At 48.0% G+C, this 21,215-nt stretch overlaps 1 protein-coding gene across 1 annotated transcript in view; it reads left to right on the top strand.

Moving 5' to 3' along the window:
- sptlc3 (serine palmitoyltransferase, long chain base subunit 3) overlaps positions 1 to 21,215 on the top strand; it is a 105,132-nt gene that overhangs the window by 70,203 nt on the left and 13,714 nt on the right. Inside the window, exons 11-12 of the mRNA XM_064993580.1 lie at positions 1,668 to 1,794; positions 14,004 to 14,139. Of these exons, the coding sequence (XP_064849652.1) occupies positions 1,668 to 1,794; positions 14,004 to 14,139 (263 nt within the window). The remainder of the gene's footprint in view (positions 1 to 1,667; positions 1,795 to 14,003; positions 14,140 to 21,215) is intronic.

Below are 21,215 nucleotides of genomic sequence, written 5' to 3'. Positions count from 1 at the left end.
CCCACAGCTGTACCAGAGGGTCTCAGTTCTCTCCTCAGGGACCCACAGCTGTTCCAGAGGGTCTCAGTTCTCTCCTCAGGGACCCACAGCTGTACCAGAGGGTCTCAGTTCTCTCCTCAGGGACCCACAGCTGTTCCAGAGGGTCTCAGTTCTCTCCTCAGGGACCCACAGCTGTTCCAGAGGGTCTCAGTTCTCTCTTCAGGGACCCACAGCTGTTCCAGAGGGTCTCAGTTCTCTCCTCAGGGACCCACAGCTGTACCAGAGGGTCTCAGTTCTCTCCTCAGGGACCCCCCAGTGTACCAGAGGGTCTCAGTTCTCTCCTCAGGGACCCACAGCTGTTCCAGAGGGTCTCAGTTCTCTCCTCAGGGACCCACAGCTGTTCCAGAGGGTCTCAGTTCTCTCTTCAGGGACCCACAGCTGTTCCAGAGGGTCTCAGTTCTCTCCTCAGGGACCCACAGCTGTTCCAGAGGGTCTCAGTTCTCTCCTCAGGGACCCACAGCTGTTCCAGGGGGTCTCAGTTCTCTCCTCAGGTCTCAGTTCTCTCCTCAGGGACCCCCCAGTGTTCCAGAGCTACCACACCTGATTCAACTAGACAATTATTAACACAATAATAACACCTAGAGAAGTTTAACAAAATAACATTAGGGTTAAACAGAATAAATCGCTGTACGGTTCTATAGTACAAAATTATCTACAAAGAAATTTTAAGATTGAGAAAAGTTTTTTATAGAACCATTCTTTATAGAACCTTAGGAAATGGTTCTTTATAGAACCTTAGGAAATGGTTCTTTATAGAACCTTAGGAAATTGTTCTTTATAGAACCTTAGGAAAGTTTTTTTTATAGAACCTTAGGAAAGGGTTCTTTATAGAACCTTAAGAAAGGGTTCTTTATAGAATCTTAGGAAAGTTTCTTTATAGAACCTTAGGAAATTGTTCTTTATAGAACCTTAGGAAAGGGTTCTTTATAGAATCTTAGGAAAGGGTTCTTTATAGAATCTTAGGAAAGGGTTCTTTATAGAATCTTAGGAAAGGGTTCTTTATAGAATCTTAGGAAAGGGTTCTTTATAGAATCTTAGGAAAGGGTTCTTTATAGAATCTTAGGAAAGGGTTCTTTATAGAATCTTAGGAAAGGGTTCTTTATAGAACCTTAGGAAAGGGTTCTTTATAGAATCTTAGGAAATGGTTCTTCATAGAATCTTAGGAAAGGGTTCTTTATAGCACCAAAAAGGGTTCCGCTATGGATAGAAGCACAATATATAGAACCATTTTTTTTGTGTGTGCCTGCGTAGCCACTCCCACAGTGTGTAATGTTGCCCTGTGATTGGTCTGTATTACAGGAGCTGGTGGACTACCTGCGTAGCCACTCCCACAGTGTGTAATGTTGCCCTGTGATTGGTCTGTATAACAGGAGCTGGTGGACTACCTGCGTAGCCACTCCCACAGTGTGGTGTATGCCTTGGCCACATCTCCATCACATACATCCAGTACGTGTATTCATGGCTCTAATGTTATAAACTGTACTCTCTCACTCTTCTCTCTCTCTCACTCTTCTCTCTCTCTCCCTCCCTCTTGCTCTCTTTCTCTCCCTCTCTCACTCTTCTCTCTCCCTTCCTCTCGCTTTCTTTCTCTCTCTCTCTCTTTCTCTCCCTCTCTCGCTCTCTTTTAGGAGCTGGTCGACTACCTGCGTAGCCACTCCCACAGTGCGGTGTACGCCTCGGCCATGTCTCCTCCCGTCACAGAACAGATCCTGAGAGCCATGAAATGCATCATGGGGCTGGATGGAACCACCGTGGGTAAGCTCCCAGAACCTCCCTTTAGTCCCTCAGCCCTTATCATGTGTCCAACAAATGTTCCCAGCTTTCTCTCTCTCTCTGTCTCTCTCTCTCTCTCTGTTTCTGTCTCTCTCTCTCTCTGTTTCTGTCTCTCTCTGTGTGTGTGTCTCTCTCTCTGTCTGTCTGTCTCTGTGTCACTCTCTCTCTCTCTGTTTCTGTCTCTCTGTGTTTGTCTCTCTGTGTCTGTCTCTCTCTGTGTTTGTCTCTCTCTCTGTGTCTGTCTCTCTCTCTGTGTCTGTCTCTCTCTGTTTCTGTCTCTCTCTGTTTCTGTCTCTCTCTCTGTGTTTGTCTCTCTCTGTGTTTGTCTCTCTCTCTGTGTCTGTCTCTCTCTGTTTCTGTCTCTCTCTGTTTCTGTCTCTCTCTGTTTCCGTCTCTCTCTCTGTGTTTGTCTCTCTCTGTGTTTGTCTCTCTCTCTGTGTCTGTCTCTCTCTGTTTCTGTCTCTCTCTCTGTGTCTGAGCCTTTGCAGTTCCCTTCATGCCCTTAAACTCCATCCATACTCTGTAGATGGTCAGATCCAGGGTCTAGTAGATATAGATGGTCAGATCCAGGGTCTAGTAGATATAGATGGTCAGATCCAGGGTCTAGTAGATATAGATAGTCAGATCCAGGGTCTAGTAGATATAGATGGTCAGATCCAGGGTCTAGTAGATATAGATGGTCAGATCCAGGGTCTAGTAGATATAGATGGTCAGATCCAGGGTCTAGTAGATATAGATGGCCAGATCCAGGGTCTAGTAGATATAGATGGTTAAATCCAGGGTCTAGTAGATATAGATGGTCAGATCCAGGGTCTAGTAGATATAGATGGTCAGATCCAGGGTCTAGAAGATATAGATGGTCAGATCGAGGGTCTAGTAGATATAGATGGTCAGATCCAGGGTCTAGTAGATATAGATGGTCAGATCCAGGGTCTAGTAGATATAGATGGCCAGATCCAGGGTCTAGTAGATATAGATGGTCAGATCCAGGGTCTAGTAGATATAGATGGTCAGATCCAGGGTCTAGTAGATATAGATGGTCAGATCCAGGGTCTAGTAGATATAGATGGTCAGATCCAGGGTCTAGTAGATATAGATGGTCAGATCCAGGGTCTAGTAGATATAGATGGTCAGATCCAGGGTCTAGTTGTCGATATATATGGTTAAATCCAGGGTCTAGTAGATATAGATGGTCAGATCCAGGGTCTAGTAGATATAGATGGTCAGATCCAGGGTCTAGTAGATATAGATGGTCAGATCCAGGGTCTAGTAGATATAGATGGTCAGATCCAGGGTCTAGTAGATATAGATGGTCAGATCCAGGGTCTAGTAGATATAGATGGTCAGATCCAGGGTCTAGTAGATATAGATGGTCAGATCCAGGGTCTAGTAGATATAGATGGTCAGATCCAGGGTCTAGTAGATATAGATGGTCAGATCCAGGGTCTAGTGGATATAGATGGTCAGATCGAGGGTCTAGTAGATATAGATGGTCAGATCCAGGGTCTAGTAGATATAGATGGTCAGATCCAGGGTCTAGTAGATATAGATGGTCAGATCCAGGGTCTAGTAGATATAGATGGTCAGATCCAGGGTCTAGTAGATATAGATGGTCAGATCCAGGGTCTAGTAGATATAGATGGTCAGATCCAGGGTCTAGTAGATATAGATAGTCAGATCCAGGGTCTAGTAGATATAGATGGTCAGATCCAGGGTCTAGTAGATATAGATGGTCAGATCCAGGGTCTAGTAGATATAGATAGTCAGATCCAGGGTCTAGTAGATATAGATGGTCAGATCCAGGGTCTAGTAGATATAGATGGTCAGATCCAGGGTCTAGTAGATATAGATGGTCAGATCCAGGGTCTAGTAGATATAGATGGTCAGATCCAGGGTCTAGTAGATATATATGGTCAGATCCAGGGTCTAGTAGATATAGATGGTCAGATCCAGGGTCTAGTAGATATAGATAGTCAGATCCAGGGTCTAGTAGATATAGATGGTCAGATCCAGGGTCTAGTAGATATAGATGGTCAGATCCAGGGTCTAGTAGATATAGATGGTCAGATCCAGGGTCTAGTAGATATAGATGGTCAGATCCAGGGTCTAGTAGATATAGATGGTCAGATCCAGGGTCTAGTAGATATAGATGGTCAGATCCATTGTCTAGTAGATATAGATGGTCAAATCCAGGGTCTAGTAGATATATATGGTCAGATCCAGGGTGTAGTTGTAGATATAGATGGTCAGATCCAGGGTCTAGTTGTAGATATAGATGGTCAGATCCAGGGTCTTGTAGATATAGATGGTCAGATCCAGGGTCTAGTTGTAGATATAGATGGTCAGATCCAGGGTCTAGTTGTAGATATAGATGGTCAGATCCAGGGTCTAGTAGATATAGATGGTCAGATCCAGGGTCTAGTAGATATAGATGGTCAGATCCATTGTCTAGTAGATATAGATGGTCAAATCCAGGGTCTAGTAGATATATATGGTCAGATCCAGGGTCTAGTTGTAGATATAGATGGTCAGATCCAGGGTCTAGTAGATATAGATGGTCAGATCCAGGGTCTAGTAGATATAGATGGTCAGATCCAGGGTCTAGTAGATATAAATGGTCAGATCCAGGGTCTAGTAGATATAGATGGTCAGATCCAGGGTCTAGTAGATATAGATGGTCAGATCCAGGGTCTAGTAGATATAGATGGTCAGATCCAGGGTCTAGTTGTCGATATATATGGTCAAATCCAGGGTCTGGTAGATATAGATGGTCAGATCCAGGGTCTAGTAGATATAGATGGTCAGATCCAGGGTCTAGTAGATATAGATGGTCAGATCCATGTTCTAGTAGATATAGATGGTCAGATCCAGGGTCTAGTAGATATAGATGGTCAGATCCAGGGTCTAGTAGATATAGATGGTCAGATCCAGGGTCTAGTAGATATAGATGGTCAGATCCAGGGTCTAGTAGATATAGATGGTCAGATCCAGGGTCTAGTAGATATAGATGGTCAGATCCAGGGTCTAGTAGATATAGATGGTCAGATCCAGGGTCTAGTAGATATAGATGGTCAGATCCAGGGTCTAGTAGATATAGATGGTCAGATCCAGGGTCTAGTAGATATAGATGGTCAGATCCAGGGTCTAGTAGATATAGATGGTCAGATCCAGGGTCTAGTAGATATAGATGGTCAGATCCATTGTCTAGTAGATATAGATGGTCAAATCCAGGGTCTAGTAGATATATATGGTCAGATCGAGGGTCTAGTAGATATAGATGGTCAGATCGAGGGTCTAGTAGATATAGATGGTCAGATCGAGGGTCTAGTAGATATAGATGGTCAGATCGAGGGTCTAGTAGATATAGATGGTCAGATCCAGGGTCTAGTAGATATAGATGGTCAGATCCAGGGTCTAGTAGATATAGATGGTCAGATCCAGGGTCTAGTAGATATAGATGGTCAGATCGAGGGTCTAGTAGATATAGATGGTCAGATCCAGGGTCTAGTAGATATAGATGGTCAGATCCAGGGTCTAGTAGATATAGATGGTCAGATCGAGGGTCTAGTAGATATAGATGGTCAGATCGAGGGTCTAGTAGATATAGATGGTCAGATCCAGGGTCTAGTAGATATAGATGGTCAGATCCAGGGTCTAGTAGATATAGATGGTCAGATCCAGGGTCTAGTAGATATAGATGGTCAGATCCAGGGTCTAGTAGATATAGATGGTCAGATCCAGGGTCTAGTAGATATAGATGGTCAGATCCATTGTCTAGTAGATATAGATGGTCAAATCCAGGGTCTAGTAGATATATATGGTCAGATCCAGGGTCTAGTTGTAGATATAGATGGTCAGATCCAGGGTCTAGTAGATATAGATGGTCAGATCCAGGGTCTAGTAGATATAGATGGTCAGATCCAGGGTCTAGTAGATATAGATGGTCAGATCCAGGGTCTAGTAGATATAGATGGTCAGATCCAGGGTCTAGTAGATATAGATGGTCAGATCCAGGGTCTAGTAGATATAGATGGTCAGATCCAGGGTGTAGTGTAGTGATAGTGTAGTATAGTGTAGTGATAGTGTATTGTAGTGTAGTGATAGTATAGTGATAGTGTAGTGATAGTATAGTGAAAGTGTAGTGATAGTGTAGTGATAGCGTAGTGTAGTGATAGTGTAGTGATAGTGTGGTGATAGTGTAGTGATAGTGTATTGTAGTGTAGTGGTAGTGTAGTGTAGTGATAGTGTAGTGATAGTGTAGTGTAGTGATAGTGTAGTGATAGTGTAGTGATAGCGTAGTGTAGTGGTAGTGTAGTGATAGTGTGTTGACAGTGTAATGTAGTGATAGTGTAGTGATAGTGTAGTGATAGTGTGGTGATAGTGTATTGTAGTGTAGTGTAGTGATAGTGTAGTGATAGTGTAGTGATAGTGTATTGTAGTGGTAGTGTAGTGATAGTGTAGTGTCGTGATAGTGGAGTGATAGTGTCGTGATTGTATAGTGATAGTGTAGTGATATTGTAGTGATAGTGTAGTGTAGTGTAGTGTAGTGATAGTGTAGTGTAGTGTAGTGATAGTGTAGTGCAGTGTAGTGATAGTGTAGTGTAGTGATAGTGTAGTGTAGTGTAGTGATAGTGTAGTGATAGTGTAGTGTAGTGTAGTGATAGTGAAGTGTAGTGTAGTGTAGTGATAGTGTAGTGTAGTGTAGTGATAGTGTAGTGATAGTGTAGTGATAGTGTAGTTTCTCCTGGAGTGTCCACCCTGCTGTTCCTCAGTCCAGCCCCTCTGTCTGGGCCATTCCACCCTGGACTTCCAGGCTTCATAGCTGGTGATTACTGAAGAGCCCTGCTGCTCTCTCTCCCTAATCCACATCTCTCTAGCTCTCTCCCCCCTCTCCCTACCATCTCTCTCTCTCCCCCCCTCGCCCCATTTCTCTCTCTCTCTGTCTCTCTCTCCCTCCCCTCGCTCCATTTCTCTCTCTCTCTCTGTCTCTCTCTCCCTCCCCTCGCTCCATTTCTCTCTCTCTGTCTCTCTCTCCCTCCCCTCGCTCCATTTCTCTCTCTCTGTCTCTCTCTCCCTCCCCTCGCTCCATTTCTCTGTCTCTCTTCCCCTCCTCTCGCCCCATTTCTCTCTCTCTGTCTCTCTCTCCCTCCCCTTGCTCCATTTCTCTCTCTCCCTCACCTCGCCCCATTTCTCTCTCTCAGTCTCTCTCTCCCTCCCCTCGCCACATTTCTCTCTCTCTGTCTCTCTCTCCCTCCCCTCGCCCCATTTCTCTCTCTCTGTCTCTCTCTCCCTCCCCTCGCCCCATTTCTCTCTCTCTGTCTCTCTCTCCCTCCCCTCGCCCCATTTCTCTCTCTCTGTCCAGCCATCTGGTTCCTACCAACCTCCTGTCAGCCATCAAGGACTTTCTCCTTCAATACGTGATTACTGTACAGCATATCAATGCTTCTCCACAACATCCTATCCAGCTCTCTGTATCCTGCTCCTGCAGCCAGTTGGTTCTGGGTTGTCCATCTGATGAAGGGAGGGGGGGGGGTAGTACTACACACTTACACCTATTCCCTATATAGTGCACTACTTTAGACCAGAGCCTATAGGGATATGTAGGGAATAGGGTGCTATTTGGCACACATCCCAGAGCTCCCTGGCCAATAGGATACAATACATTTCCTAGAAAACAGTGATGGACCCTGGATGTGCCTCTCTGGTGCTGAGCCACAGGTGAAACACAAACAGAGCTTAAATGTATCACATCTCTTTAAAATATTGATGATCACAGACAAATCTATAGCAGCAGGCCAACCCTGCTGGGAGAACTAATGATGTGAAGGGCTGGGGAGCCAGAAGCTAAGGGAGAGCCAGGTAAGAGCTAAGGGAGAGCCAGGTAAGAGCTAAGGGAGAGCCAGGTAAGAGCTAAGGGAGAGCCAGGTAAGAGCTAAGGGAGAGCCAGGTAAGAGCTAAGGGAGAGCCAGGTAAGAGCTAAGGGAGAGCCAGGTAAGAGCTAAGGGAGAGCCAGGTAGGAGCTAAGGGAGAACCAGGTAAGAGCTAAGGGAGAGCCAGGTAAGAGCTAAGGGAGAGCCAGGTAAGAGCTAAGGGAGAGCCAGGTAAGAGCTAAGGGAGAGCCAGGTAAGAGCTAAGGGAGAGCCAGGTAAGAGCTAAGGGAGAGCCAGGTAGGAGCTAAGGGAGAACCAGGTAATAGCTAAGGGAGAGCCAGGTAAGAGCTAAGGGAGAGCCAGGTAAGAGCTAAGGGAGAGCCAGGTAGGAGCTAAGGGAGAACCAGGTAATAGCTAAGGGAGAGCCAGGTAAGAGCTAAGGGAGAGCCAGGTAAGAGCTAAGGGAGAGCCAGGTAAGAGCTAAGGGAGAGCCAGGTAAGAGCTAAGGGAGAGCCAGGTAAGAGCTAAGGGAGAGCCAGGTAAGAGCTAAGGGAGAGCCAGGTAGGAGCTAAGGGAGAACCAGGTAAGAGCTAAGGGAGAGCCAGGTAAGAGCTAAGGGAGAGCCAGGTAAGAGCTAAGGAAGAGCCAGGTAAGAGCTAAGGGAGAGCCAGGTAAGAGCTAAGGGAGAGCCAGGTAAGAGCTAAGGGAGAGCCAGGTAAGAGCTAAGGGAGAGCCAGGTAAGAGCTACGGGAGAGCCAGTTAAGAGCTAAGGGAGATCCAGTTAAGAGCTAAGGGAGAGCCAGTTAAGAGCTAAGGGAGAGCCAGTTAAGAGCTAAGGGAGAGCCAGGTAGGAGCTAAGGGAGAGCCAGGTAAGAGCTAAGGGAGAGCCAGGTAAGAGCTAAGGGAGAGCCAGGTAGGAGCTAAGGGAGAGCCAGGTAAGAGCTAAGGGAGAGCCAGGTAAGAGCTAAGGGAGAGCCAGGTAGGAGCTAAGGGAGAGCCAGGTAAGAGCTAAGGGAGAGCCAGTTAAGAGCTAAGGGAGAGCCAGGTAAGAGCTAAGGGAGAGCCAGTTAAGAGCTAAGGGAGAGCCAGGTAGGAGCTAAGAGAGAGCCAGTTAAGAGCTAAGGGAGAGCCAGTTAAGAGCTAAGGGAGAGCCAGTTAAGAGCTAAGGGAGAGCCAGTTAAGAGCTAAGGGAGATCCAGTTAAGAGCCAGAGCCAGGCAACTTTAGGACCAACCAGTAGGGCATTTACCTCAGAGCTGATTGGCTATTCAAAGCAACGATAGAAGACAGAAGACTCTTAATAACCTGCCGAAAACACAAGCCATGTTTTGTCAACTGCTCCCTCCTGATAAAAGAAGACAAATTCTCGACATATTGTTGACAAAAGCAAGTGACGGTTTCATGGAAGTGCATGACTGTTCACCGTCCTCTATGGCTTGTTGTTTAAGACATATTGAAAACCACAGAGAACGAGAGAGAGCGAGAGAGGGGATACAACTGGTCAGTTGTACAACTGACTGCACTCAACTGAAATGTGTCTTCCGCATTTAACCCAACCCCTCTAAATCAGAGCGAGAGAGATAGACATATTTCGCATACCCTTCCAGTATTTTGTATTCATCACGTGACCTCTCACCCCAAAGCTGTGTAAACTTTAACCTTTAGTGTGGAGATGTCTGACTTCACCATTCCCTGGTGTGTTGGAAGTGTACACAACTGACAGGCAGGTCGGAGCTTATTTCCTTCCCAACGAACAGCTGTTTTCCTGGGCTACGTCAGACACCAAGCATCCCTCCTCCTACCTCTCAGAGCCTCCAGGGCCAGAGGACAGAGGGTTAGTCACCAGTGAATCATGTAAAGCCTTGACTCTGGCCTTTTATTTAGATCTACTACACACACCACGAAAACATTCTACCTTTCAGAGCTTGGCCTCAGGGTTGCCAGGTCAAGCTACGTTTTGTAGCTCAATGACTACTCAAAACCCACAAAAAGGAAACTTAAGCACCAATTTATGTTTGTTCACAGCAAGAGAGGAGTTGCCATATTTATACAATAATTATTTTCCCCCATAACATTATCGAGTCAATTATATCATAGTAACGACATTAGAAGCAACATTTTCCTCAAAATAATCATTATTGAAAGCTATGACATAAAGGAATTTGAATGTATGGCAAGAGAAAAAAGTTATTTGCCCTTATTAAACCTCGCCCGATCAAATGCCCAAGGCGGTGCGGTGTATGGTCAATATACCACGGCTATGAGCTGTTTTTACGCATGACTCAATGCGGCCGTTCGCCGCATACCGCAAACCCTGGGGAATTACTTGGAGCAAAGCTAGAAAGTACTACATACTTATTTAGTAAATACAAAGTCACTAAATGTAATTCTGTAGGTACAGTTCAAGTCGGATGTTTACCTACACCTTAGCCAAATACATTTAAACTCAGTTTTTCACAATTCCTGACATTTAATCCTAGTAAAAAAATCGCAGTCTTAGGTCAGTTAGGATCACCACTTTATTTTAAGAATGTGAAATGTCAGAATAATAGTAGAAAGAATTATTTATTTCAGCTTTTATTTCTTTCATCACATTCTCAGTGGGTCAGAAGTTTACATACACTCAATTAGTATTTGGTGGCATTGCCTTTAAATTGTTTAACTTGGGTCAAACGTTTCGGGTAGCCTTCCACAAGCTGACAGAGCTGGTGTAACTGAGTCAGGTTTGTAGGCCTCCTTGCTTGCACACGCTTTCTCAGTTCTGCCCACAAATTTTCTATGGGATTGAGGTCAGGGCTTTGTGATGGCCACTCCAATACCTTGACTTTTGTCACGCCCTGACCTTAAAGATCCTTATTATTCTCTATGTTTGGTTAGGTCAGGGTGTGACTCGGGTGGGAAAGTCTATGTTATCTATTTCTTTGTTTTTGGCCGCGTCTGGTTCCCAATCAAAGGCAGCTGTCTATCGTTTTCTCTGATTGGGGATCATATATAAGGTGATATTTTCCTTTTGGGTTTTGTGGGATCTTGTTTTCTGTTTTAGTGATTTTTTTGCAAAACAGAACTGTGAGCTTTCACATTTGTTATTTTGTTTGAGTGTTTTTTTTTATATTAAAATTATGAACCCTTTCCACGCTGTGCCTTGGTCTACTCATTCTACAAACGAGAGCCGTTACAACTTTGTTGTCCTTAAGCCATTTTGCCACAACTTTGGAAGTATGCTTGGGGTCATTGTCCATTTGGAAGACCCATTTGCTTTAACTTCCTGACTGATGTCTTGAGATGTTACTTCAATATATCCATGTAATTTTCCTACCTCATGATGCCATCTATTTTGTGAAGTGCACCAGTCCCTCCTGCAGCAAAGCACCCCCACAAGATGATGCTGCCACCCCCACAAGATGATGCTGTCACCCCCGTGCTTCACGTTTGGGATGGTGTTCTTCGGCTTGCAAGCCTCCTCCTTTTCCTCCGAACATAATGATGGTTATTATGGTCAAACATTTATATTTTTGTTTCATCAGACCAGAGGACAAAAAGTACAATCTTTGTCCCCATGTGCAGATGCAAACCGTAGTCTGGCTTTTTTATGACAGTTTTGGAGCAGTGGCTTCTTCCTTGCTGAGTGGCCTCTGAACTCTGAACGAATGGCCATTCCTGGTGGGTCACCGAGCAGAGCCAATGTCCATCCACACGCTGGCAGAGCACACACTGGGTTTACTTTCCAACGGCTGGGGTCTGTGGCTGAGGAATGGAGGCTTTAGAGGCAGCCGTGTGAGGTTCCATCTGCTAACACTGTGACCACCCCTCTCTCTCCATCCCTGGTTCATGTTAACTGGCCAGGTGGTATGGTGCAGCTCATTAAAGTGTCCAGGGTCAGTTTAAACCTACATGTGGTTCAAGCTGACTAAAACGATGTAGAAGAGACAGTGTTCTATAATGTGGCTCCAGTGCTATGAAGTATTACTCCCCCATGATGGTTCCCATCGTGGCTCATCTTCTGGGGGTGACAGGTAACCTAAAGGTTAGCGAGGCAGAACTGTTACCAAAGTGTTGCCGGTTTGAAACCCAAGGCTGACAGGAAGAAGTTGGGATTCTAGGTATCGTTCAAATCAACTCGAAGCGAAACACTTAACTGATCCAGGGTCGCTGCACTGGGGTTTATTCTGGATGCTAGATAACTGTCACGGTGTTCGTAATAATGGTCGGACCAAGACGCAGCGCGATATGAGTTCCACATTCTTTATTATTAGTGAAACTTAACAAAACAATAAACAAAAAACAAACAAACCGTGACTACTGAGGTGCTATGTGCACTAACTCCGAACATAAACAACATCCCATAACCCACAGGTGGAAAAAATTATACTTAAATATGATCCCCAATTAGAGACAACGATAACCAGCTGCCTCTAATTGGGAACCAGACAAATGACCAACATAGAAAATCAAACCTAGAACCCCACATAGAAAATATAAACTAGAACAACCCCCCAGTCACGCCCTGATCTACCAAAGAAAATAAAAGCTTTCCATGGTCAGGATGTGACAATAACAAATTAATGTATAAATAAACCTTATGTTTTTCTCCTGACTCCAGGCCAGGGTTGGACCCCATCACCACTAGCCCTAACCCCATATTAACTCTCTCCAGGGTTGGACCCCATCACCACTAGCCCTAACCCCATATTAACTCTCTCCAGGGTTGGACCCCATCACCACTAGCCCTAACCCCATATTAACTCTCTCCAGGGTTGGACCCCATCACCACTAGCCCTAACCCCATATTAACTCTCTCCAGGGTTGGACCCCATCACCACTAGCCCTAACCCCATATTAACTCTCTCCAGGGTTGGACCCCATCACCACTAGCCCTAACCCCATATTAACTCTCTCCAGGGTTGGACCCCATCACCACTAGCCCTAACCCCATATTAACTCTCTCCAGGGTTGGAACCCATCACCACTAGCCCTAACCCCATATTAACTCTCTCCAGGGTTGGACCTCATCACCACTAGCCCTAACCCCATATTAACTCTCTCCAGGGTTGGACCCCATCACCACTAGCCCTAACCCCATATTAACTCTCTCCAGGGTTGGACCCCATCACCACTAGCCCTAACCCCATATTAACTCTCTCCAGGGTTGGACCCCATCACCACTAGCCCTAATCCCATATTAACTCTCTCCAGGGTTGGACCCCATCACCACTAGCCCTAACCCCATATTAACTCTCTCCAGGGTTGGACCCCATCACCACTAGCCCTAACCCCATATTAACTCTCTCCAGGGTTGGACCCCATCACCACTAGCCCTAACCCCATATTAACTCTCTCCAGGGTTGGACCCCATCACCACTAGCCCTAACCCCATATTAACTCTCTCCAGGGTTGGACCCCATCACCACTAGCCCTAACCCCATATTAACTCTCTCCAGGGTTGGACCCCATCACCACTAGCCCTAACCCCATATTAACTCTCTCCAGGGTTGGACCCCATCACCACTAGCCCTAACCCCATATTAACTCTCTCCAGGGTTGGACCCCATCACCACTAGCCCTAACCCCATATTAACTCTCTCCAGGGTTGGACCCCATCACCACTAGCCCTAACCCCATATTAACTCTCTCCAGGGTTGGACCCCATCACCACTAGCCCTAACCCCATATTAACTCTCTCCAGGGTTGGACCCCATCACCACTAGCCCTAACCCCATATTAACTCTCTACAGGGTTGGACCCCATCACCACTAGCCCTAACCCCATATTAACTCTCTCCAGGGTTGGACCCCATCACCACTAGCCCTAACCCCATATTAACTCTCTCCAGGGTTGGACCCCATCACCACTAGCCCTAACCCCATATTAACTCTCTCCAGGGTTGGACCCCATCACCACTAGCCCTAACCCCATATTAACTCTCTCCAGGGTTGGACCCCATCACTACTTGCCCTAACCCCATATTAACTCTCTCCAGGGTTGGACCCCATCACCACTAGCCCTAACCCCATATTAACTCTCTCCAGGATTGGACCCCATCACCACTAGCCCTAACCCCATATTAACTCTCTCCAGGGTTGGACCCCATCACCACTAGCCCTAATCCCATATTAACTCTCTCCAGGGTTGGACCCCATCACCACTAGCCCTAACCCCATATTAACTCTCTCCAGGGTTGGACCCCATCACCACTAGCCCTAACCCCATATTAACTCTCTCCAGGGTTGGACCCCATCACCACTAGCCCTAACCCCATATTAACTCTCTCCAGGGTTGGACCCCATCACCACTAGCCCTAACCCCATTTTAACTGTCTCTGTAGGTCAGGCCAGGGTGCACCAGCTGGCAGAGAACACACGCTACTTCAGGTCTCGTCTTCAAGAGATGGGCTTCATCATCTATGGTAACGATGATTCTCCTGTGGTCCCAATTCTGCTCTACATGCCAGGAAAAGTTGTGTAAGTTGCTTTCATTTGGTTTATTCGACAGGGACTGATTTCTAACCCCTCTGTTCTTCTGGGAAAGTGATATGAGTATCAGAACGTACCTTTCATACATTTGTATATTTTATTGTGGAAGGAATGAAAGGAGAGGTTAGATTGTGGTCCTTTTGTAGCTCACAGTTGGTTGAACGTGGTGCTTGTAACACCAAGGGTAGTAGGTTCGATTCCCGGTACCAGCCGACTGGTAAACATTTGTGCACCTTATGGGTATAAATCGCTTTGGATAAAAGTCTGCTAAATGGTATTTTAGATTAGGAATATAACCCTTGCCACTAGGGGGCGTATGTAGTCTGTTGTCTGACCGACCGCCACCATCAGACCCAGACAAGACCACCTTCAACTTATCCTGGCACATAAAATAACTCATAGAGGAAATCTGATTTCACTTTGTGTGTCTATCTCATCTTGCGTTCTGGGGACATAACAGGGGCAGCAGGGTAGCCTAGTGGTTAGAGTGTAGAGGTGACAGGGTAGCCTAGTGGTTAGAGTGTAGAGGCGGCAGGGTAGCCTAGTGGTTAGAGTGTAGAGGTGGCAGGGTAGCCTAGTGGTTAGAGTGTAGAGGTGGCAGGTAGCCTAGTGGTTAGAGTGTAGAGGTGGCAGGTAGCCTAGTGGTTAGAGTGTAGAGGTGACAGGGTAGCCTAGTGGTTAGAGTGTAGAGGTGGCAGGGTAGCCTAGTGGTTAGAGTGTAGAGGTGACAGGGTAGCCTAGTGGTTAGAGTGTAGAGGTGGCAGGGTAGCCTAGTGGTTAGAGTGTAGAGGTGACAGGGTAGCCTAGTGGTTAGAGTGTAGAGGTGGTAGGGTAGCCTAGTGGTTAGAGTGTAGAGGTGACAGGGTAGCCTAGTGGTTAGAGTGTAGAGGTGGTAGGGTAGCCTAGTGGTTAGAGTGTAGAGGTGACAGGGTAGCCTAGTGGTTAGAGTGTAGAGGTGGTAGGGTAGCCTAGTGGTTAGAGTGTAGAGGTGACAGGGTAGCCTAGTGGTTAGAGTGTAGAGGTGGTAGGGTAGCCTAGTGGTTAGAGTGTAGAGGTGACAGGGTAGCCTAGTGGTTAGAGTGTAGAGGTGACAGGGTAGCCTAGTGGTTAGAGTGTAGAGGAGGCAGGGTAGCCTAGTGGTTAGAGTGTAGAGGTGGCAGGGTAGCCTAGTGGTTAGAGTGTAGAGGTGACAGGGTAGCCTAGTGGTTAGAGTGTAGAGGTGGTAGGGTAGCCTAGTGGTTAGAGTGTAGAGGTGACAGGGTAGCCTAGTGGTTAGAGTGTAGAGGTGACAGGGTAGCCTAGTGGTTAGAGTGTAGAGGTGGCAGGGTAGCCTAGTGGTTAGAGTGTAGAGGTGGCAGGGTAGCCTAGTGGTTAGAGTGTAGAGGTGGCAGGGTAGCCTAGTGGTTAGAGTGTAGAGGTGGCAGGGTAGCCTAGTGGTTAGAGTGTAGAGGTGACAGGGTAGCCTAGTGGTTAGAGTGTAGAGGTGACAGGGTAGCCTAGTGGTTAGAGTGTAGAGGTGACAGGGTAGCCTAGTGGTTAGAGTGTAGAGGTGGTAGGGTAGCCTAGTGGTTAGAGTGTAGAGGTGACAGGGTAGCCTAGTGGTTAGAGTGTAGAGGTGGTAGGGTAGCCTAGTGGTTAGAGTGTAGAGGTGACAGGGTAGCCTAGTGGTTAGAGTGTAGAGGTGGTAGGGTAGCCTAGTGGTTAGAGTGTAGAGGTGACAGGGTAGCCTAGTGGTTAGAGTGTAGAGGTGACAGGGTAGCCTAGTGGTTAGAGTGTAGAGGAGGCAGGGTAGCCTAGTGGTTAGAGTGTAGAGGTGGCAGGTAGCCTAGTGGTTAGAGTGTAGAGGTGACAGGGTAGCCTAGTGGTTAGAGTGTAGAGGTGGTAGGGTAGCCTAGTGGTTAGAGTGTAGAGGTGACAGGGTAGCCTAGTGGTTAGAGTGTAGAGGTGGCAGGGTAGCCTAGTGGTTAGAGTGTAGAGGTGACAGGGTAGCCTAGTGGTTAGAGTGTAGAGGTGGCAGGGTAGCCTAGTGGTTAGAGTGTAGAGGTGACAGGGTAGCCTAGTGGTTAGAGTGTAGAGGTGGTAGGGTAGCCTAGTGGTTAGAGTGTAGAGGTGACAGGGTAGCCTAGTGGTTAGAGTGTAGAGGTGGTAGGGTAGCCTAGTGGTTAGAGTGTAGAGGTGACAGGGTAGCCTAGTGGTTAGAGTGTAGAGGTGGTAGGGTAGCCTAGTGGTTAGAGTGTAGAGGTGACAGGGTAGCCTAGTGGTTAGAGTGTAGAGGTGACAGGGTAGCCTAGTGGTTAGAGTGTAGAGGAGGCAGGGTAGCCTAGTGGTTAGAGTGTAGAGGTGGCAGGGTAGCCTAGTGGTTAGAGTGTAGAGGTGACAGGGTAGCCTAGTGGTTAGAGTGTAGAGGTGACAGGGTAGCCTAGTGGTTAGAGTGTAGAGGTGACAGGGTAGCCTAGTGGTTAGAGTGTAGAGGTGGTAGGGTAGCCTAGTGGTTAGAGTGTAGAGGTGACAGGGTAGCCTAGTGGTTAGAGTGTAGAGGTGGCAGGTAGCCTAGTGGTTAGAGTGTAGGGACGGCAGGTAGCCTAGTGGTTAGAGTGTAGAGGTGGCAGGGTAGCCTAGTGGTTAGAGTGTAGAGGTGACAGGGTAGCCTAGTGGTTAGAGTGTAGAGGTGGCAGGGTAGCCTAGTGGTTAGAGTGTAGAGGTGACAGGGTAGCCTAGTGGTTAGAGTGTAGAGGTGGTAGGGTAGCCTAGTGGTTAGAGTGTAGAGGTGACAGGGTAGCCTAGTGGTTAGAGTGTAGAGGTGGTAGGGTAGCCTAGTGGTTAGAGTGTAGAGGTGACAGGGTAGCCTAGTGGTTAGAGTGTAGAGGTGGTAGGGTAGCCTAGTGATTAGAGTGTAGAGGTGACAGGGTAGCCTAGTGGTTAGAGTGTAGAGGTGGTAGGGTAGCCTAGTGGTTAGAGTGTAGAGGTGACAGGGTAGCCTAGTGGTTAGAGTGTAGAGGTGACAGGGTAGCCTAGTGGTTAGAGTGTAGAGGAGGCAGGGTAGCCTAGTGGTTAGAGTGTAGAGGTGGCAGGGTAGCCTAGTGGTTAGAGTGTAGAGGTGACAGGGTAGCCTAGTGGTTAGAGTGTAGAGGTGGCAGGGTAGCCTAGTGGTTAGAGTGTAGAGGTGACAGGGTAGCCTAGTGGTTAGAGTGTAGAGGTGGTAGGGTAGCCTAGTGGTTAGAGTGTAGAGGTGACAGGGTAGCCTAGTGATTAGAGTGTAGAGGTGACAGGGTAGCCTAGTGGTTAGAGTGTAGAGGTGACAGGGTAGCCTAGTGGTTAGAGTGTAGAGGTGACAGGGTAGCCTAGTGGTTAGAGTGTAGAGGTGGTAGGGTAGCCTAGTGGTTAGAGTGTAGAGGTGACAGGGTAGCCTAGTGGTTAGAGTGTAGAGGTGGTAGGGTAGCCTAGTGGTTAGAGTGTAGAGGTGACAGGGTAGCCTAGTGGTTAGAGTGTAGAGGTGGTAGGGTAGCCTAGTGGTTAGAGTGTAGAGGTGACAGGGTAGCCTAGTGGTTAGAGTGTAGAGGTGACAGGGTAGCCTAGTGGTTAGAGTGTAGAGGAGGCAGGGTAGCCTAGTGGTTAGAGTGTAGAGGTGGCAGGGTAGCCTAGTGGTTAGAGTGTAGAGGTGACAGGGTAGCCTAGTGGTTAGAGTGTAGAGGTGGCAGGGTAGCCTAGTGGTTAGAGTGTAGAGGTGACAGGGTAGCCTAGTGGTTAGAGTGTAGAGGTGGTAGGGTAGCCTAGTGGTTAGAGTGTAGAGGTGACAGGGTAGCCTAGTGATTAGAGTGTAGAGGTGACAGGGTAGCCTAGTGGTTAGAGTGTAGAGGTGACAGGGTAGCCTAGTGGTTAGAGTGTAGAGGTGGTAGGGTAGCCTAGTGGTTAGAGTGTAGAGGTGGTAGGGTAGCCTAGTGGTTAGAGTGTAGAGGTGACAGGGTATCCTAGTGGTTAGAGTGTAGAGGTGGCAGGTAGCCTAGTGGTTAGAGTGTAGGGACGGCAGGTAGCCTAGTGGTTAGAGTGTAGGGGTGACAGGGTAGCCTAGTGGTTAGAGTGTAGAGGTGACAGGGTAGCCTAGTGGTTAGAGTGTAGAGGTGACAGGTAGCCTGGTGGTTAGAGTGTAGAGGTGGCAGGGTAGCCTAGTGGTTAGAGTGTAGAGGTGGCAGGTAGCCTAGTGGTTAGAGTGTAGGGACGGCAGGTAGCCTAGTGGTTAGAGTGTAGGGGTGACAGGGTAGCCTAGTGGTTAGAGTGTAGAGGTGACAGGGTAGCCTAGTGGTTAGAGTGTAGAGGTGACAGGTAGCCTGGTGGTTAGAGTGTAGAGGTGGCAGGGTAGCCTAGTGGTTAGAGTGTAGAGGTGACAGGGTAGCCTAGTGGTTAGAGTGTAGAGGTGGCAGGTAGCCTAGTGGTTAGAGTGTAGAGGTGGCAGGGTAGCCTAGTGGTTAGAGTGTAGAGGTGGCAGGGTAGCCTAGTGGTTAGAGTGTAGAGGTGACAGGGTAGCCTAGTGGTTAGAGTGTAGAGGTGACAGGGTAGCCTAGTGGTTAGAGTGTAGAGGTGACAGGGTAGCCTAGTGGTTAGAGTGTAGAGGTGGCAGGTAGCCTAGTGGTTAGAGCGTTGGGGTGGCAGGGTAGCCTAGTGGTTAGAGTGTAGAGGTGACAGGGTAGCCTAGTGGTTAGAGTGTAGAGGTGGCAGGGTAGCCTAGTGGTTAGAGTGTAGAGGTGGCAGGGTAGCCTAGTGGTTAGAGTGTAGAGGTGGTAGGGTAGCCTAGTGGTTAGAGTGTAGAGGTGACAGGGTAGCCTAGTGGTTAGAGTGTAGAGGTGACAGGGTAGCCTAGTGGTTAGAGTGTAGAGGTGGTAGGGTAGCCTAGTGGTTAGAGTGTAGAGGTGACAGGGTAGCCTAGTGGTTAGAGTGTAGAGGTGACAGGGTAGCCTAGTGGTTAGAGTGTAGAGGTGACAGGGTAGCCTAGTGGTTAGAGTGTAGAGGTGGCAGGGTAGCCTAGTGGTTAGAGTGTAGAGGTGGCAGGGTAGCCTAGTGGTTAGAGTGTAGAGGTGACAGGGTAGCCTAGTGGTTAGAGTGTAGAGGTGGCAGGGTAGCCTAGTGGTTAGAGTGTAGAGGTGACAGGGTAGCCTAGTGGTTAGAGTGTAGAGGTGGTAGGGTAGCCTAGTGGTTAGAGTGTAGAGGTGACAGGGTAGCCTAGTGGTTAGAGTGTAGAGGTGACAGGGTAGCCTAGTGGTTAGAGTGTAGAGGAGGCAGGGTAGCCTAGTGGTTAGAGTGTAGAGGTGGCAGGGTAGCCTAGTGGTTAGAGTGTAGAGGTGGCAGGGTAGCCTAGTGGTTAGAGTGTAGAGGTGGCAGGTAGCCTAGTGGTTAGAGTGTAGGGACGGCAGGTAGCCTAGTGGTTAGAGTGTAGGGGTGACAGGTAGCCTAGTGGTTAGAGTGTAGAGGTGACAGGGTAGCCTAGTGGTTAGAGTGTAGAGGTGGTAGGGTAGCCTAGTGGTTAGAGTGTAGAGGTGACAGGGTAGCCTAGTGGTTAGAGTGTAGAGGTGACAGGGTAGCCTAGTGGTTAGAGTGTAGAGGTGGTAGGGTAGCCTAGTGGTTAGAGTGTAGAGGTGACAGGGTAGCCTAGTGGTTAGAGTGTAGAGGTGACAGGGTAGCCTAGTGGTTAGAGTGTAGAGGAGGCAGGGTAGCCTAGTGGTTAGAGTGTAGAGGTGGCAGGGTAGCCTAGTGGTTAGAGTGTAGAGGTGACAGGGTAGCCTAGTGGTTAGAGTGTAGAGGTGGCAGGGTAGCCTAGTGGTTAGAGTGTAGAGGTGACAGGGTAGCCTAGTGGTTAGAGTGTAGAGGTGGTAGGGTAGCCTAGTGGTTAGAGTGTAGAGGTGACAGGGTAGCCTAGTGGTTAGAGTGTAGAGGTGACAGGGTAGCCTAGTGGTTAGAGTGTAGAGGTGACAGGGTAGCCTAGTGGTTAGAGTGTAGAGGTGGTAGGGTAGCCTAGTGGTTAGAGTGTAGAGGTGACAGGGTAGCCTAGTGGTTAGAGTGTAGAGGTGACAGGGTAGCCTAGTGGTTAGAGTGTAGAGGAGGCAGGGTAGCCTAGTGGTTAGAGTGTAGAGGTGGCAGGTAGCCTAGTGGTTAGAGTGTAGAGGTGGCAGGGTAGCCTAGTGGTTAGAGTGTAGAGGTGGCAGGGTAGCCTAGTGGTTAGAGTGTAGAGGTGGCAGGTAGCCTAGTGGTTAGAGTGTAGGGACGGCAGGTAGCCTAGTGGTTAGAGTGTAGAGGTGACAGGGTAGCCTAGTGGTTAGAGTGTAGACGTGACAGGGTAGCCTAGTGGTTAGAGTGTAGAGGAGGCAGGGTAGCCTAGTGGTTAGAGTGTAGAGGTGGCAGGGTAGCCTAGTGGTTAGAGTGTAGAGGTGACAGGGTAGCCTAGTGGTTAGAGTGTAGAGGTGGCAGGGTAGCCTAGTGGTTAGAGTGTAGAGGTGGCAGGGTAGCCTAGTGGTTAGAGTGTAGAGGTGGCAGGTAGCCTAGTGGTTAGAGTGTAGGGACGGCAGGTAGCCTAGTGGTTAGAGTGTAGAGGTGACAGGGTAGCCTAGTGGTTAGAGTGTAGAGGTGACAGGGTAGCCTAGTGGTTAGAGTGTAGAGGAGGCAGGGTAGCCTAGTGGTTAGAGTGTAGAGGTGGCAGGGTAGCCTAGTGGTTAGAGTGTAGAGGTGGCAGGGTAGCCTAGTGGTTAGAGTGTAGAGGTGGCAGGTAGCCTAGTGGTTAGAGTGTAGGGACGGCAGGTAGCCTAGTGGTTAGAGTGTAGAGGTGACAGGGTAGCCTAGTGGTTAGAGTGTAGAGGTGACAGGGTAGCCTAGTGGTTAGAGTGTAGAGGAGGCAGGGTAGCCTAGTGGTTAGAGTGTAGAGGTGGCAGGGTAGCCTAGTGGTTAGAGTGTAGAGGTGACAGGGTAGCCTAGTGGTTAGAGTGTAGAGGTGGCAGGGTAGCCTAGTGGTTAGAGTGTAGAGGTGACAGGGTAGCCTAGTGGTTAGAGTGTAGAGGTGGTAGGGTAGCCTAGTGGTTAGA

Source organism: Oncorhynchus masou, chromosome 18 (assembly GCF_036934945.1).
Source record: "Oncorhynchus masou masou isolate Uvic2021 chromosome 18, UVic_Omas_1.1, whole genome shotgun sequence".
In the NCBI taxonomy this organism is placed as follows: domain Eukaryota; kingdom Metazoa; phylum Chordata; class Actinopteri; order Salmoniformes; family Salmonidae; genus Oncorhynchus; species Oncorhynchus masou.
The sequence above is the reverse complement of the archived record's forward strand: the minus strand, read 5'-3'. Positions and strand labels throughout refer to the sequence as shown.